This window comes from Hippoglossus stenolepis, chromosome 23 (assembly GCF_022539355.2).
Source record: "Hippoglossus stenolepis isolate QCI-W04-F060 chromosome 23, HSTE1.2, whole genome shotgun sequence".
Lineage (NCBI taxonomy): Eukaryota > Metazoa > Chordata > Actinopteri > Pleuronectiformes > Pleuronectidae > Hippoglossus > Hippoglossus stenolepis.
In genome coordinates, this window is record NC_061505.1 from 16,243,358 (window position 1) to 16,261,139 (window position 17,782).

At 42.4% G+C, this 17,782-nt stretch overlaps 1 protein-coding gene across 9 annotated transcripts in view; it reads left to right on the plus strand.

The window, feature by feature from the left end:
- The first annotated feature begins 4,510 nt into the window (after positions 1 to 4,510).
- gal3st4 (galactose-3-O-sulfotransferase 4) overlaps positions 4,511 to 17,782 on the plus strand; it is a 29,394-nt gene continuing 16,122 nt past the window's right edge. For 4 of the 9 annotated variants that reach the window (XM_035149240.2, XM_035149242.2, XM_035149243.2 and 1 more), the window contains exon 1: positions 5,469 to 5,968. In XM_035149240.2, coding sequence (XP_035005131.1) covers positions 5,832 to 5,968 — 137 coding nt within the window. In that variant the 5' untranslated portion in view covers positions 5,469 to 5,831. Of the gene's footprint in view, positions 4,530 to 5,468; positions 5,969 to 9,073; positions 9,096 to 14,014; positions 14,315 to 17,782 lie in introns of those variants that run through there. The other 5 variants (XM_035149248.2, XM_035149249.2, XM_035149241.2 and 2 more) reach the window with 4 other exon arrangements.

The following is a 17,782-nucleotide window of genomic DNA, read 5'->3' on the forward strand; positions in this document are numbered from 1 at the left end:
TACTTGCCACCAGTCCCTGGAAAAATACACTTTACTGTAGAAGTGTGATTCGCCAGTTAGTTTCCCCCAGTTTTACAGTATCAGCTTAATGCATCTCAAGCTGAAGGGCACTTCTTCAATTTCAATAACCTGTGCAGGAACTAAAGTTCCAAAAGCCCCACAGCAGAGTCTTGGCCTTTGTCTACAGCATATATTTCAAGCACTGTCTCAGTAGCAGAGACAAAGATAAAATCTCCATATCAATTTGACATATTTATCATTGCTTGGTATAGTATGTAGACAGGGATTTGTTCATAAAACCAAACACCTTGGAATTCTTTCACCTCTCTCGAGGAGATTCATACCTGTCTTCTGAAACCAAAGATGATGAGTCTGGACTTTGCAACTGGGATCTTAAAACCCTATTTATCTGCCCAATTCCCCAACCGAAACTAAAGCCCTGTACAGTTGTTAATGGATATTTTCCTCTTCCCAAAATGGCACCACTACTGTAACTACTCACTGTCCCAACCTTCCACCAGTATTTCCAAACAGATCATTTATCATGGGGTAAAGTAGGATTGGGCTACAATTTTCTATTTTCTAATATTTTTTTCTTTCAACCATTTTGAGCTTTTCCTATCAACATGCACTATTTGTCCTCTGTATTAGAAAATAATTAATTCAAATTGCAAAAAGCAAGCTTGAGGCTTGGGTCCTCTGCAGTGGCCGTAGATTTGGTTCTGACCTCTGCTGTGTGTGTGTTTCCCATGCTCTCTCCCACATTCTCACTTAAATTCTGTCCTATGAGTAAAGGCCAAAGTGGTATAGAAGTCTGCAGTTGCTGGTTAGAATGAATGCATTTTATACAATAAGTGAAGTTATGTTTTTGTACCATGCGTTAATAAAAAAGCAAAGACAATGTTGATGGTATCTTTAAAAAAAAAAAAAGGTCAAGATTAAGAAAGTTTATCCAAGGTCTGGAAAATCCTAATATCTACCTAACATAATGATTCAGTGCAACACTTAAATCACACATCAGATCTTGATGAATGAAATTTTCAAGTTGAAAATCTTTTCTGATGTACATTGTATAATTTGTGGAGAACTATATGACGTAACAATGGTCAATGGATGAATGGATTCAAAACCACACAGAAAATCTAAGTAAAAAATGTAAATCATAGGCTGATCCAACTTACATGAATTTCATCACGGCAACTCATGGTATCCTCACGCGCCTGTAAGCACTTCTATCATCTGTGAAGAAAATGGGAACGATTGCCAATCAAGCTGCACAGTGCTGAGCACAGGTCCCACTAGAGTAGGTCGGGCCCTCGTGCCACCCTCATGGAGCCTGTTTCTGACACAAAAAATGTAACATTTATTGGTGGATCATGGCTCATGACGCCATTTAGTGTTTCAAACCATTTTGGACCTTGCAGGGATAATGCTGACATAGATTCGACCATTGGGAGCGCTCTACTTCATAGCATATATATATAAATGAAACGGTCAAAACATTCTAATCAAAGCTGGGCTGCCTCCTACCATTAGCAACCTCTCGTGAGTGGGAATCTGGGGAGCCATTTTCGAGTCCATGCTGAAACTAAACCCCTAAACCACAATATCGTTCACCATTCAGAGATGTTCCCCATCCTCTTTTGCCCCTCCGTGCCGCTTCAGCCCTCAGACTTTTGAGGAAACTCCTAAGGTCCTTTACCTCATATGACATATCTGTTGCAAAAGTGTGTGCATACTACTACTGGAGTCGTCGCTCATAGCTAGACAACTTTGATTACTTTGCATTAGCAAGCCAATTGGCTTGTGTGGGAAAGCGAAAGATGGGAGGTGAGGTGTAGGTTGGGTTGTCGAGACTGGTTTGTCAACATCCCAAGTGGCCCGAATCCGACACTCCCAGCCAAGCACAAATAACATGGAATCTGCTTTGGGCCACTTCGATATGTGGTTCTAAATCAGATAAAGATCCGATTTTTTTAAATGTGACCTCAGTCTGAACAGCCATGTGACCCATATCGGAATACAATGCGACTTTTACGTCACTGTAGATCAACATTCCTCACAATTTTGAGTAGGAGAAGGGGCGAGGGGGAGTCACTTGGCGAAAACAAACATGGGACTCAGCTGCTACTGAGGTATTCAGTGGAGGGAGATTATACATATATATATATATATTTGCAATAATCATAAAATATATATATATATACACAACTTGTGCACTCCACATAGATGGATAGGGTGTGAACTGGACACAAATGATGTAAATTCTCAGGGGCAAAACTGTAGAGAGGTCAATGAGAGTGGACTTGAACCTGTCCGTAATAACCTTGGGTTGGAATTTTGATTTCCGGCTTATCAATGGGGGCCCTGTCAAAGTCTGATGTTGTCAAGCATAGCTGAACGTCCTGGATATAGGCCTTGACGAGGTCTGCGAGGGCCGCTGGGAATCTGAAAAAGGCAGTCCAGAGGATGTTGGCAATGGTTCAGAAACACCACTTGAAGATCTGTCCTCTCCTTCCCGGTGGCCTGGATCTGATGCCAGATGGTGCTAGTGTGTTCCAGACAGTCGGAAAAGCCTGAGACCCCTGCTTTCTGGATTCACGTGCCAATCAGATGTTTTTTTGGCAGGTTACGCCATAGTCTTTGAGCCACCACGCTGACGAAGATATTTCCCTCAACCTTACAGATGAGTCCTTTTCCTTGGGAATCAGGATTCCTCTGGCTCTCTGCCATGACACTGGGATCTCCTGCATTTTTCTTAAAACCTGTACGGAACTCCATTAGGACCTGGAGCTGATGAGGCCCTTGTTCTATGCACAGTTTCCATCTGGTATCTAGCTGGTGCTCTGGTGGGGGGATTGGAGGCATGGCAGGTGGGAGGGTGATCTTTCCGTGGCGTCTGTTATCTGCCTTTTTCAGATGTTTCTCCTGATCTGTCTTTGACATCGAGAGACTTCCACTCTTCTCCTTTGTTAAGAGTCCCTTTACAAATTTGAAAGGGACCTCCTTGACATTCAGCCTATGTCTGAGACATTAATATCTGTTTATGTTTTTAGGAGACAAAACAGCTCTCTTCTTCTGTAATATGTACCCAGAGAACAAGAAAAGCCCCTCACACGGCACTCATGCATGACAGCAGGTTCCAATTCCAGCCAATACCCAGCAACTTGTCTTGGCCATTGAAGAGGAGTGGACCAATATTCCACAGGCCACAATCAATAACATGATCAACTATATGCAAAGGAGATGGGTTGCAATCTGTGAGGCAAATGGGGATAAGCCCCTTTGTTTGCATAGAGGAAATGTTACATCTTATTATCATATGGGCTCACTCTTGAGTTTTTATACCAGGGCAGCTGGCAGGGAAAACTCCAGAGGAAATACGAAGCCTCTGACTCTTTGATTTGCGTTCTTAAATTCATAATTTCAGGAGAGTATTTGGAGTTCAGCGCATGTCTGAAAGCAGTTTAAATCTACAATGAGAGATTGGCAGTTCTCACAAGAACACCCCTACTTCTTGAGTACTTGCCTGAAAATATTCAGTCCAGTCTATACTTGGAAATGTGTAGATAATTAAAAGAATACTAGAAAGGGATCAAAGGGTTACAGAGTGATGAGGAATCCAGATGATTTAGCTCAGCTCAGCAATAAGAGGAAGCTGTTTCAGCTCCGAAATGGCTCTGCGTTTAGTGTCACTTCTGGTTTTCATTTATACATCCAGATTCCGCAGTGTGTGATGGTGTGTGCACAAATATCATTTAGAATTATTCAATTTCATTATACTAAAATATGTAATTTACAGAATACATCTTATGTCATGTTCAGTATAAAAACATTAGTGTCAAACATCAAACACATGCATAACTTAATTTTTTACATTGAATATTGTATATTAGATAAACTAGTGCGAGTGCTTGTTTTTGGCCTGATGCCTGTTTGGAATGGGTTGTTTGCTTGGCCTGTGATAATGCATGTTCTTTCTGTAACTGTAAAAGCCCTGGAAATGATCTTATTGTTTTTGTTTATTGTATATCTATTTGTGAAAGTCAGACAGTGGTGGAGGCAGAATTCAAACATTTTCCTGTAGTAAAAGGACAAATAAATAGACAAACATATACTCAATTAAAAGTGACACACATAAACCTTTTTAGTTGAATAAAGGCCACTAAGCACTTGCTCCTAAACTTACTAGTAATAGAATTAAAAGTAAAAGTACTTGAGTAGTGAGTGGAGCCTGTTCCCTAATGCAAAGGTCTACTCCATCGTTATGGCTGAGTGATGCTGCTGCAGGAGGCGGGGTCTAACGTTACCTGCCAACTTGGATTGGAGAAGTGGACCAGTTCCTCTCTTACAGCAAGCACCAAGTAGACTTCCTGTCCTGATCAGGTCCTGATAACTTGTGATGAGTGTCGGTGTTTATTAGTTAAAGTGACTGCATGTCAGCGGAGAGTGGAGGAGGACAAATGAAACTCCAGCTCGGTACAAACCAACCTTCTGATCATTACGCCGCTGTGGACCGGAGATAAACGGTATTTTAACTGTTTGTTTCCTATGGCAAGCCGTTTGAGCATTTATTCCATATCCTTGATATCAAATGTCAGTCCCCTCCACTAGTTCGGTCTTTGTCAGCACTAGTTGGACATTTGGTCGCACTAGTTCAGCATCTTACTGTACTAGTTGAACAAAAAATCTTACTAGTCACTCTTTTTCAGCAACTAGTGGCACTTTTGTTCAACTAGTTACAGCAGAAACTAGTAGGCTCAAAATGTGTACTAGTTAACTAGTGGGGTCGAAATACCCACTAGTTTACTAGTAAACGCCTATTTTGACCTTACTAGCAAACTAGTGAGGTGCAAAATAGTCTTTTACTAGTAAACTAGTGGGTATTTTTGCCTGCACTAGCTTACTAGTGTGCATTTTGGCTCCCACTAGTTCAACTAGTGCAGAAAAGGCCTAGTTTACTGGTGAGCTGAATCCATGTTTGACTAGCTTACATGTCAGAGCTTTTGCAGCTCACTAGTTAGCTAGTAACACGTTCAGCATTACTAGTTCGGTCCAGAGGGCCACTAGTGCGGCAATAAGCCAACTAGTAGGGACTTTGGTGCTACTAGTGCGGCGCACAGTGTTACTAGTACAGTTTCTGCTGTAACTAGTTGAACAAAAGTGCCACTAGTTGCTGAAAAAGAGTGACTAGTAAGATTTGTTCAACTAGTCCAGTAAGATGCTGAACTAGTGCGACCAAATGTCCAACTAGTGCTGACAAAGACCGAACTAGTGGAGGGGACTGACATTTGATGTCAAGGATATGGAATAAATGCTCAAACGGCTTGCCATAGTATCCACTGTTCTTCAACAGACCGGCTGCTTCACGTGGACGCTCCTCTGATCGCACTGTGTGAGGCTCTGAGCGTGTGAGTGGGGGCGGGGCCCCGGGGCCTGTGTGTGTGCGCGCGTTCCTCTCGCTCCTCTTATTTCACATGATGGCAAAGACGTTCACGTGCATGTAAACTGATTCGTTCAGTTCAGCGTTTACAACCCCGCTCCCGGGATGTTAACACCCCTCTGTTTTTGGAAAGTCGCCTCTTGATTTATTCGCAATAACTTCGGTCGGTCAGACATGCTGCAGTTTCATCTCAAGACCTTTTTTTTTTCCTCTCAAAGCCAATCTGTGGACCTTCCTATGAGTCTGATATCCAGTGGAATTAAATGGAACCTGTCTCCTGAGAGCTGGGGGCGGGAGGTGGTGAACGAGGCGGCTGCAGGTGAACCGTGATTGACACGTTCATCAGCATTTGACACTTCGCCGCCCTAGTCAATTGTCTGGTGCGCCTATGGTCGCGCCGGCATTGTGTATGATGGTGTTGGGTCGTCCAACTGGAGCAGAGCAACACAGACGGACGGAGCGTGTCCACGAACACACCGCTGGGACTTCACTACGGTCCGCACCGATGGCAATCAGCTCCAGGAGGTGAGTCCGCTCCACACCGTGAGCACATGCTGGGGACAGCACATGTATCTGGAAACAACGCGCCTTTCCACAACATTAAAAGTCGAAATTAAGTTGCGTCTGAAATGAGGGCAAGCTTAACTCCTACGTTTCCACTCAAAATAAGTCTTGATACAACTCATCACAAAACTATTTGTGTAATAATGAAACACCGAATTTAAACGAGGCTACACAAAGTCAGTGGAATTGTTACCATGAAATGCCAACCATGTCATTTACATGTAAATCAATAAAATAAGAGTAACACAAATATGACGAAAGAAAATTACATGTCCTTTACTGCTGTGTCCTTCATTTTTTTTTGGTCTAAATAATACTCAATAACTGAATATTATTTACTTTTTTCACCAGTTACTCGTAGTGAACACTAATGTAGCCTATAGGCCAACACAGGAGGGGTTTTGTTTGAATCACATAAAATGTGAGCCTGACTGTTACACTGACACCTGTCCAGGAAGTACCACACCTCTTGCCCAATGTCAGCTGGGATTGGCTCCAGCTCCCCTGTGATCCTTAGGATAAGCAGTATAGATAATGGACGGCGGGCAGTTACACTGGCAAACGTTGGTTAGTACGTTTATAATTAATAAGACCGCATAGCATGCTGGTTGTTCAGGGCACAGTATAATATTTGCATGCAGCCTAGAAATTGATTAATCTCCTCTCCTCATGTTTTGCAAAAGCCAGACTATTTGGTTCTTAATTGCCATTGGCCTGTTTTTGTCTTCCTGTAAACCCAGTGGTATATTCTCAAGCACACAAAGCTCTTGTCGGCTTATTGTCCAGGCATTTGGTCCGACAGTTTGGAGTAATCTTGTTTGACTGATCCTTTTAGCATTAACCCGGTCTGACTGGACCAGGTTTTAGCCAATAGGTTACTGGATGAGGGCCCTAACGGGGGGGTACAATCATAGGATCTGTCATTGGGAGTCACGTCTCTCATTGTGCTGGTGATAGTTAAGTTAAAAACAGTCAAACCTTTATGTAGGAAAGCACTTGAACACATCTCCACAACATAAAAAAAAGCATGTTCATTTGGATATTTTTGGAGCAATCTTGCTTAAATCCTCATTAAGCTTTAAGAGAGTATAAATGTTAGCCTTTTACCTCAGGTACAGGCTCCACTGAAAACATTTACACAGTGCTTTTAAAAAAAAAAGTATTCTGACTATATTTATTTACAATATAATTCAATTTTTCAAATGTTTGTTTTTCAAAAAATAGAGATAACTGTCTGGTGCTCTCAAATGCAAACAATATAGTGTCCCTTTTACTTGAGGTTTACCAGTCTGAAAAATAGAAAGGAAATAATCTCTTTAATATTTTATATATTTATATTTATATATCATTATATAACCTTTTGTCATCGGAAACGTTGTCTACCTAGTATCAGTTCGTAGACGCCTCCTCCTGGAAACTGTCTTTTTTTCATAATTTCAAAATGTGAGCTGAATGTTTGAGGGGACGTTTACTTTGCGTTGAGCGACTTTTTCCCTGGACACAGTGTTGTTGTAGTAACAGGTGGTGCCACTAGATGGTAGTGTCTCACCTGTTTGATGGACATGGACGTATATTGACTGAATACTTTGCTTTCATTCATTATACACTACAGCAGAGAGTGATGAATAATAATTACATTAATTGATTTAATGTTAAATACATAATGAACACAATATTTTTCAGGTATTCAGTGTTATTTAATTTTGTTATTGGTTTGTTTATATATTTATTGAGACATTTATTTATTCATCAGCACACTCCGACACTATACAACCAGTTGGAAGTGCACACTTCTTCCTGTCTGCTGTGGTCTCACACCCAAACACACACCTGTCATTAGAATGTGTCACCTTTGAAGACTTGTTTGTTTTCTTGTGTGACTTTCAGCTGGATGATTCCATTATTTTTTGTGGGGGTTTGTGCATGAGCTGGATGATTCAATAACAATTTGGAGCAGATCTGGATAAAAGGGCAGATCCAGGAATATCTTTTACTTTAACATTAAAAAAGATAGTACGTTCGCCTTGCCTGAAGTATGTGTTCTCCGAGTGACCTTCTAGTTACTAAGGAGGTTACGTTTTGATCCTTGTCCATTGGTTTGTTTGCTGGTTGGTTGGTTGGTTTGTTTGTCAGCAGGATTTTGCAAAAACTACAGTTTTTTTTTTTTTGTGGATTTCCACCTAAATTTATGGAAGGATGGTTCATGGGCCAGAAAGAAGCCATTACATTTTGGTGGAGATCTGGACAAAAGGATGGATCAAGGAACTGTGGGAGTATGTTGATCTGCCTAGCGGTTATACACACTGCTTTTAATTTGTTGCATAGTAAGGAAAATTGGGCACAAAACTCAGCAATTTTAAGGGTGCAGACCTAATGGCATCAGTTGAGATATACCCCAAAGCTCTTTTAGAGGGGCCTATAGAGACAGTAGATTTGCACACTACTATGTCATAGAGCATTCCATGCAACTGTGTGGTCAAATGGCTGCAGACAGTGTACATAGGAGATGGTGTGCAGGTTGGTGTGAGACCATGTGAAGAAGTAAGGAGAAGTGTGTGGCAGGAATGGTCAGTGATATGGTTATATTGTTTGTTTTATTGCATCTTTTTCCTTGTTTTAGTTTAGCATCATGCTAAGTTAAATATTCAAATACATATTCCAGGTACAATATCTTGCAGCATATCTAATCTTTATTGTGTTTTGGTCCGATTTTTGCCCGAAGAGACAAAATTGTCACTGCTGTGAAAGATTCCAATGAAATCTGTGAAATGCTACCTTATTCTGTACAGAGTGTTTACGTTTGATGGTGGTTCTGTCCCCTCACTGGTACCTGCAGCAACACCATGCGGCCCCTTGTTTTTTGGACACAGTGCTATTGTCTGAACTGGGCCATATGGAGGAGGGTGAGGAGGGGAGGAATAGGACACTGGTCTGGAGCAGCTGGTGCCGCCTCCTTAACAAAGGCAGTGTTTAACCAATTAGAAGATTTATTCTAAATTTAGAGCCAGAGCTGGCTCCTGCTCTACACACTGACTCTGAATCAGAGCTGTTCGGGTTTTTAAAGTTGTTTAAATTCTTTGCGATTCAGGTAAGCAACCTCAATTTTCATATGCCACCAGGACACATTAGAAGGGCCCCCTTTGGCAAAAGCCTTTTACCTGCAGCCATAGTATCACTTATTGAGAGATCCTGTCCCTAACTAACTAACTAACTAACTAACTAACCCTAACCCTATTTACCCTCAGCAAAACTAAGGAAAAACTACAAAAAACTGAAGAACATTAAAAAAACTCTTCCCCAATCCACTGTCACTGGGGGCTTTGGATCGTTGTTCATGATTTTAGTTGCGGTAAGTCAGTTCTATCACATATTTGTCTCAGTTAGTCTCTCTGTACATCATTTTATCTTTAGAACCTCAGATTGTCAGTATTCCGCTCCATTGTGGGAGGCTGTGGCTCAGGAGTTACGGAACAGGGCGTCCACTGTCAACTGTCACCGTCCAGCGGTTGGCAGTCCGGTCCTAGTCTCCCCATTTCGTGTGCTGAAGTGTCCTTGGGCAAGATACTGAACCCCAAATTGCCAGTGACGGCTTTGTGTATGGTTGATGTGGGATAGAGAAGAAGCTATACATAGATGTACTGCATGGATGTGTGTGTAAAAACTGTAATTTAAAGCACTTTGCATGGTCATCAAGAGGAGTGCTATGTAAATACAGACCATTTACCATTGTTCATTCTCTTAACCCTGAGCAATGTCACAGTTGCTGCTGTCAGGAAGCTTCCTCCCCAGCATGCATCCCTGATGCCATTAGCATCGGCCAAAGACTTTCAATTTAGTGTCTCATAACCCCAAAGACAATTTTAGTAATATGCTCTGATGTCCCGGTTCTCCAGCAGTGTGGCATGTGGTCAGGCGACACCTTAAGGGCCTGATTCAACATGTTTACTTTTCAAATTTGGTTAATGGTTACCTGGACTGCAGGGAACCGTGTTAGATGGTTTCCTGTTTAAGAGCAGATTAAATTCTGAATATCCGTGACATTATTGGTGTAAAGAGAAAGAAGATGTAATTCAGAGGAAAGAAAATATTTTCTGATCACAAAGACAGGATTTTTAACTAAAAGTATTTCAAACAGAAAAAGGTTGTACCTATTTTGACAGGAATGTAGGAATATGGTGAGAAAAATCTGTACATGTACAGGAAAATGTATATTAATAATGAAATAGATTCAGTAAAATACTCTGTATACACATTGACTATACACTACCGTTCAAAAGTTTGGGGTCACCCAGACAATTTCGTGTTTTCCATGAAAACTCACACTTTTATTTATCAAATGAGTTGCAAAATGAATAGAAAATATAGTCAAGACATTGACAAGGTTAGAAATAATGATTTTTATTTGAAATATAAATTTTGTTCTTCAAACTTTGCTTTCGTCAAAGAATGCTCCATTTGCAGCAATTACAGCATTGCAGACCTTTGGCATTCTAGCTGTTAATTTGTTGAGGTAATCTGTAGAAATGTCACCCCACGCTTCCTGAAGCACCTCCCACAAGTTGGATTGGCTTGATGGGCACTTCTTGCGTACCATACGGTCAAGCTGCTCCCACAACAGCTCAATGGGGTTGAGATCTGGTGACTGCGCTGGCCACTCCATTACAGACAGCATACCAGCTGCCTGCTTCTTCCCTAAATAGTTCTTGCATAATGTGGAGGTGTGCTTTGGGTCATTGTCCTGTTGTAGGAGGAAATTGGCTCCAATCAAGCGCTGTCCACAGGGTATGGCATGGCGTTGCAAAATGGAGTGATAGCCTTCCTTATTTAAAATCCCTTTTACCTTGTACAAATCTCCCACTTTACCAGCACCAAAGCAGCCCCAGACCATCACATTACCTCCACCATGCTTGACAGATGGCGTCAGGCACTCTTCCAGCATCTTTTCACCTGTTCTGCGTCTCACAAATGTTCTTCTGTGTGATCCAAACACCTCAAACTTTGATTCGTCTGTCCATAACACTTTTTCCAATCTTCCTCTGTCCAATGTCTGTGTTCTTTGCCCATATCAATCTTTTCTTTTAATTGGCCAGTCTCAGATATGGCTTTTCTTTGCCACTCTGCCTAGAAGGCCAGCATCCCGAGTCGCCTCTTCACTGTAGACGTTGACACTGGCGTTTGCGGGTACCATTTAAAGAAGCTGCCAGTTGAGGACCTGTGAGGCGTCTATTTCTCAAACTAGAGACTCTAATATACTTGTCTTCTTGCTGAGTTGTGCACCGGGGCCTCCCACTTCTCTTTCTACTCTGGTAGAGCCTGTTTGTGCTGTTCTCTGAAGGGAGTAGTACACACCGTTGTAGGAAATTTTCAGTTTCTTCGCAATTTCTCGCATGGAATAGCCTTCATTTCTAAGAGCAAGAATAGACTGGCGAGTTTCACATGAAAGTTCTCTTTCTCTGGCCATTTTGAGAGTATAATCGAACCCACAAATGTGATGCTCCAGATACTCAACTAGCTCAAAGGAAGGCCAGTTTTATAGCTTCTCTCACCAGCAAAACAGTTTTCAGCTGTGCTAACATAATTGCACAAGGGTTTTCAAGGGTTTTCTAATCATCCATTAGTCTTCTAAGGCGATTAGCAAACACAATGTACCATTAGAACACTGGAGTGATAGTTGCTGGAAATGGGCCTCTATACACCTATGTAGATATTTCATTAAAAACCAGACGTTTCCACCTAGAATAGTCATTTACCACATTAACAATGTATAGAGTGTGTTTCTGATTAATTTAATGTTATCGTCATTGAAAAAAACAGTGCTTTTCTTTGAAAAATAAGGACATTTCTAAGTGACCCCAAACTTTTGAACGGTAGTGTATATGCATACATTAGGTTGATTGTCATTGTCTTTCCAGATGCACTTTCGCTGCACATGAGTGAATCCATCCCACATACAATTCACACTGTTGAGCAGTAAGAACAGCTGAGTGGTAAATGAATGGTACTTGCAGGCTGCTGGTCTGTGAAAGACGGTGAGTTATTGGTGGATAGAGCTGATGTGTTTTTAACAGCTGCAGCACTGAGCGATTACTGAACAGCAGCGATGTCCTGCGGAGCTTGACTACATTTTCCAAATTAACAAGATAAAATAAAAACTTAGGAGCTCATGTTAAACTCATCATCTTAATTAATTCAGCTATCTGAAAGACTGATCATATTTTGTCACTTCCTTGGGGCTGTGGCTCAGAGGTGCACATAGTAACACTGTATGACTGTGTTGACAGAGTGACCTCTATTAGTGTTATAACTGACCCGACTATGTAAACAGTCATGTAGCTGTTTTGTTTCACTCCTGCTGACGAGTAGCCAAGGTAGAAGAAGTACTCCGATCCTTTACTTGACTGAATGTACAAGTATCAGGTTAGTGTACTGTATTTGACCTCTTTGGGCTTTCACCTTTCAACTGTTTTTTTTTTTTCTGTTGGAACCCTTGTTTGTCAGAAGGGTAGAGGAGAAGTAAGTCAGATAGGACAGCTACAACTAGAGTGTTTTTGTGTGGGGATCACAAGTTGGGAACCACAACATGTTATCTTTGTTAAGTCTTAATTACTTAACAACTAGAGGCTATATTTGTCATATAAATGTAGTTGAGTAGAAGTAAAGGTGATATAAATCAGGAAAACACTTTTGGAGTCTCAGGGGTAAACAGTGTTTATGGAACCCCTTCTTCAGACATAATAAAAAACGTGGTGTAAATGACACCGTTTCGAGTTGAATATGAATGTCGGGGCTTGCGGATACTTGAAGCTGATAACAAGGAATTACAATAATCAAGTCTGGATGGAACTCTCTCTGCATCTTTTTGAGACAGGACATGTCTGATTTTTGAGATGTTGCGTAAGTGAAAGAAGGCAGTCCTAGAAATTTATTGTAAGTGAGAATCAAAGGACAAATCAGGATCAAAGTTGACTCCCAAATTCCTGACTGTTTCATTAGAAGCACGGGTAATGTCATCGAGTGCAGCTATATCATTAGATAATGTATCTCTAAGGTGTTTAGGGCCAAGTATAACAAAATTGTGGGTCATCCAGTTTTGTATGTCCCTTTCAGCCTGGCTACAGTGCTTAAGAGGACCCTGTCTTCTTTTCTTCTCTTAATGTGGAGTAGTAGGCAGCTTTTGCTTTGTGGAGGGCCTTCTTATATGCGTTTAAACTATCCCTTTCCACCACTGACATAATTAGTTCATGGCACGGATAAACCTTTCGTTTATACATGTTGTTGGCACCTAAAACTGTTTTTCACAGTCAAATTATAAACATTATATTATCTTCCTTCCAAGAACAAGTCCCCATAATGTAAATCATTCAATTTTAAGTAAAGACATTTAGGTTTTGGTCAGGATAACGGTCGGGTTTAATCAAAGAATAACTATAGTTAAGTAGTAAGTCTCCAAAACAACTGACACAACTGTGATTTGTGTGCGTTCGTGCGCGCGCGCGCTCACGTGTGCAGACCAGACTGGTTTTCCCTGAATGCCTTTCTGTCGGCATCGGAGGGTGACGTCAGATTCAGATACCCGTTTTTCAAGGTCGCAGAAGTGAACCAACCCAGACCGGAAACTTACCCATGTTACGTTAGAATAAAAGCACGGACTTGAACGCGCACACATACGTCTGTGAGATAAAAAAACTATGATGGACATTTTTTGTTTGATTTACAATTTGTGCGATACGGGTTCCAGTTCCACAATAAAACATTGAGAAATAAGCTCATTACATAGTTTTGACTTTTAATTCTACCAACAAAAATAATAATAAAGTCAAGTTCTCTGGATTGATCTAATATACTATCATTTCTATCATGTTAGAGAGTGAGTCATTAAATATTCACCCTATCCTGTTTCCACTGTATTTGTAAAATCCTGGTTTGCCTTTCTGCGCGCCTGTCCAGTCGCTCTTATTTTGGATGTGTCCGGATGAAGAATTCCATGTCCTCGCTCTTTTTCTGCGCACCCCCCAGTTACAGTCTGTGCCTTGGCCATCAGCAGTTTAGGCGCTCTAGTTGTCGGTGCACAGAAAGGGGATTTGGTTAAAGACCCGGCCCGGGACCGAAGGACCGAGCAGTGTCCCAGGGAATGACCCAGGATCCGTGTCGGCGGGCCCGCTCCGGCTGCATGGCCTGATCTCCACCGGCGGCGGGGAAGCTGCGGTTGAAGCCTCCGAGATGCTCCGAGCTCTCCGCAGCTGCTCAACAACACCGTCACCGACACCGGCCCGGGGACTCAGCTATGCTTTTCAGACGGAGAGCCAGGTAACGTTAGCTCGCTAGCGGGGGCCGTCAGAGGGCGAGGGGGGGAGAAGCGGCTCCGGGCGTACGTCGGAGGCGCCGAGCGGCGGCGGGGATGCGGTGGTTGTGTGGCGAATAAAAGGGCGGCGCTGGGCTGTGATCCTGCGGAGAGGGGAGAAGGTGTGGGTGGAGGAGCTCCTCCACACGCAGCGGCCTCTTTCTCTAACATTTATCCAGTCCAGCTGTGCGTGTGTGCTGTGTGTGTGTGCGTGTGTGAGACATAGGCTCCTTTTGGGGACTTCCTTCAGTGTAAAGACCAGTTAAATTGAGGATAGTTTGTCCAGTAAGGGACAGAAGCTGTGTTTTTTTGGTCCCGGTCTGGGTAAAATGAGTGAAATACAAGACAATGCAACGTCCTCAAAAAAAAAAAAGAACCATTACAACGTTTGTGTTATGAACTAAATTCTCCCTTTGTGTTGTGGGGGCTACAGATTCCTCTGCGTGGATCACTGCTCTCACTATCACGTAACCATTGTACGTCTGCTTTACTGTGTCCTCGCCACATGTTTGGTGTTAAATGGTGACGGACAGGAGGCTCACCGTGATCACTGTTACTGATTACCCCGAGGCCACGGTGGAGAGACCTGGAGAGAAACGCACTCAGAAGGACACACAGCTTGTGTGTCCTTCATACTCTGTTTCGGCTAGGACCACACTGTCAGCACATTGTCTCTTATGGCCACTCAGGTTTGGTCCCACAGCAAAGAAAGCCCTTCTTTTTTTTTTTTTACAACACATTCCACTAACAATAAGTGGAAAACAACCCATCACAGGTTTCCAGAGCCTATAGAGCAGGGGTCTTCAACTCAAATTGCAAGAGGTCCAGACATCGACCCTCCTCCCCTTCTGGGGTCCGGATAATCAGAGACGTACAAATGTGGCCTCTGACTGAATCGGCTTGGTTAACATTTTTATTGCACAAGGTTGCTTCTGTAACATTACAAAATCAAACACAAACTGGCAAAAATACAATGCCTATTCTGGACAAACATGAAACAACGTGCAATTCACATTCCGTCTTTGAATTTGCATATAGGCCTACATTCCGTTTAACCATAAAGATGTAACATCCTCAAAGACAAACGTATAAAGTGCTTTATGTGGAACTGAGCTTAACCACCACTTAAAGATTGAAGCAAAAACTTCTTAGAAAAAGTAACAAGAAATAATTTTCATAGGTTCATTCACATTTCATTCGCCTGTTGTCTGTAGGCCTGCTTCCCTAATTCAGTGGGAGAAATTTGCTTTGGCTTTCTCTGCTAGTATTTTGAACCTTGGGAGGAATGGGGTCAGTGCCATTCTCAAACAGGAATATACATGTAAGAGAATGTCATTCTTGAACGGTATTTGGTCTTAAAAATGTTAAGTGTTGTGGAGCCAAACATTGTCACGGTTGTGTGTACTGCCACTTTAGTGAGACCAGGGACAACTTTCTCAGGTACAGTCTGTAGCCAGAAGCTGGCAGCATCACTAACTCCACACTGCTCTTTCAGTGCTACATTCGCTTGCAGATCAACAAGTTCCATCTGTAGAGATGCCATATCTACCCACTTGAGGGTAATTTTAGCCTCCTGTGAAAACGTGGTCACATTTTTGACCAGAAAAGGATTCTGAACGAAAAGGAGGACCTGTTCTCCCAGGCTGAAGTCCTCAAAACGATCACTGAAGTTTCCAATCAGTTTTTGTAATGAACTCAACGTGAGAGGAAATATCTCTCTCACCCTGAATTTGCTTCATTGCTGAAAAATGTGTAAAGTTCTCTTGGAGATCCACTTTGAAAATCTCCAACTTCCGCTGGAAAGACTGGACAGCTGCTACCAAATCACACACAGAGTTGTTCCTGCCCTGCAGTTTTAAGATGAGGTAATGTAGGTGTGGGGTTATGTCAACTAAGAAGGCCATAAAATCATTTTTTCTCTCATCTTCCAAAAACTGAGCAAACTGTCTGGCCTTGCGATTCTTCTGTTGTTCCAGGAACACTTCTATTTCATTTCGAATTGCCCAAACGCGTGCTCGAACTCTGCCTTTGCTCAACCGTCTAACATTGCAGTGCAGCAGTAGGTCATTTGAATTTGCACAACTTCAGTCAGGAATTCTCTAAGGAGGCGATGTTTATGTGATGACGATGCCCTGAGAAAGTTGATAAGTTTCATCACAGTATTCATAACCTCTGCATACTCTTCCGAAAGAGTAGAGCACAGAACAGACTGGTTCTGTGCTGATAATGCAGTGATATGAGGAGAGGTCTGGGTTGTCCTCTCTCATTCGAGTTACTGCTCCTTTCTCTTTACCCATCATGGAGGGCGCTCCATCGGTGGTGATGGACACAACATCTTTCATACTGATACCTCTCTGTGTTAACATTTCTTTTATAGCTAAGTATATGTCTTCCCCTCTGGTGTGTGTTGTACGTGCTGTGATGCCTAAAATGTCCCCACAGAAATCTTTCCTCTCTGCGTGGTAAAATCTGACCAAAAGTTGAGCATTGTCACTAATATCAGTTGAGTCATCAACTGCTAAAGCTATGCACAGTGCACTCTTAATAGCAGCAGTGAGCTGTGACTGAACATCCTCTCCTAATATTTCTGTGTGTCTTGTGGCTGAAAGGGGGGGGATTTGTTTAATTTTTTCTGTCAGTTCACGTCTTTCTTTTCCATCCAGAAGTGTTTCGGACACAGCATTCATGCACTCTTTGACGATACTCCCATCTGCAAAGGGCTTTTTATGTTGTCCCAAAATCCACTGATTAGTCAATATTGGTGTATGGATCTGTTCAGGCCCGGACTGTGATTGTGTGTAAGAGGTTTGAGGCTGATTGGACTATTCCCAGAGCCCGCTTCTCCTCGGTGAGAGACTGTAGTACGTGCTGTTCCAGCGGGTCTGCACGTCTTGCTGGAGTCTTCTTATAGGCATGTTAAGCTGCACCTGAATATCTTCTGAAGCTTTTCCTCAAACGCACCTGCTGTGGCTTGGCTAGTGTGCGAACCCTGAAACTGCTTTGCTTGTAGAGCCACTCTCTGGAGAGTAAAATCCTCACCAATCCACTGTGCAGTTGAACTGATGAGAGACAGTGGGCTGACACTGCTAGTCCAAATATCAGTGGTGAAGCTGAAGGCTGAAATGTCCTGCAGCAGGCTGTTGACGTGCTTTTTCACCAAGTCATGCAGCTTTGGTAATGCGGTTTCTGTGATGTGGTGATGGCTGGGAATCGCATAGTTCGGCTCCAGTAAACTGAGAAGACAGCGAAATCCCGTATTATCTTCAACTGACAACGGCTGGTTATCAAGAGCAGTGAACTGGGTAAGAGCTTCTGTTATTGTTACTTCTCGTGGGTTGTCCCTGGACATTTTTTCTTGCTTCTCCAGCGTTTGCTGCAAAGTTGGTTGTTGCTGTTTGCCGCTGCTAGCATTACCAAACTCCTTCAACTCTGCG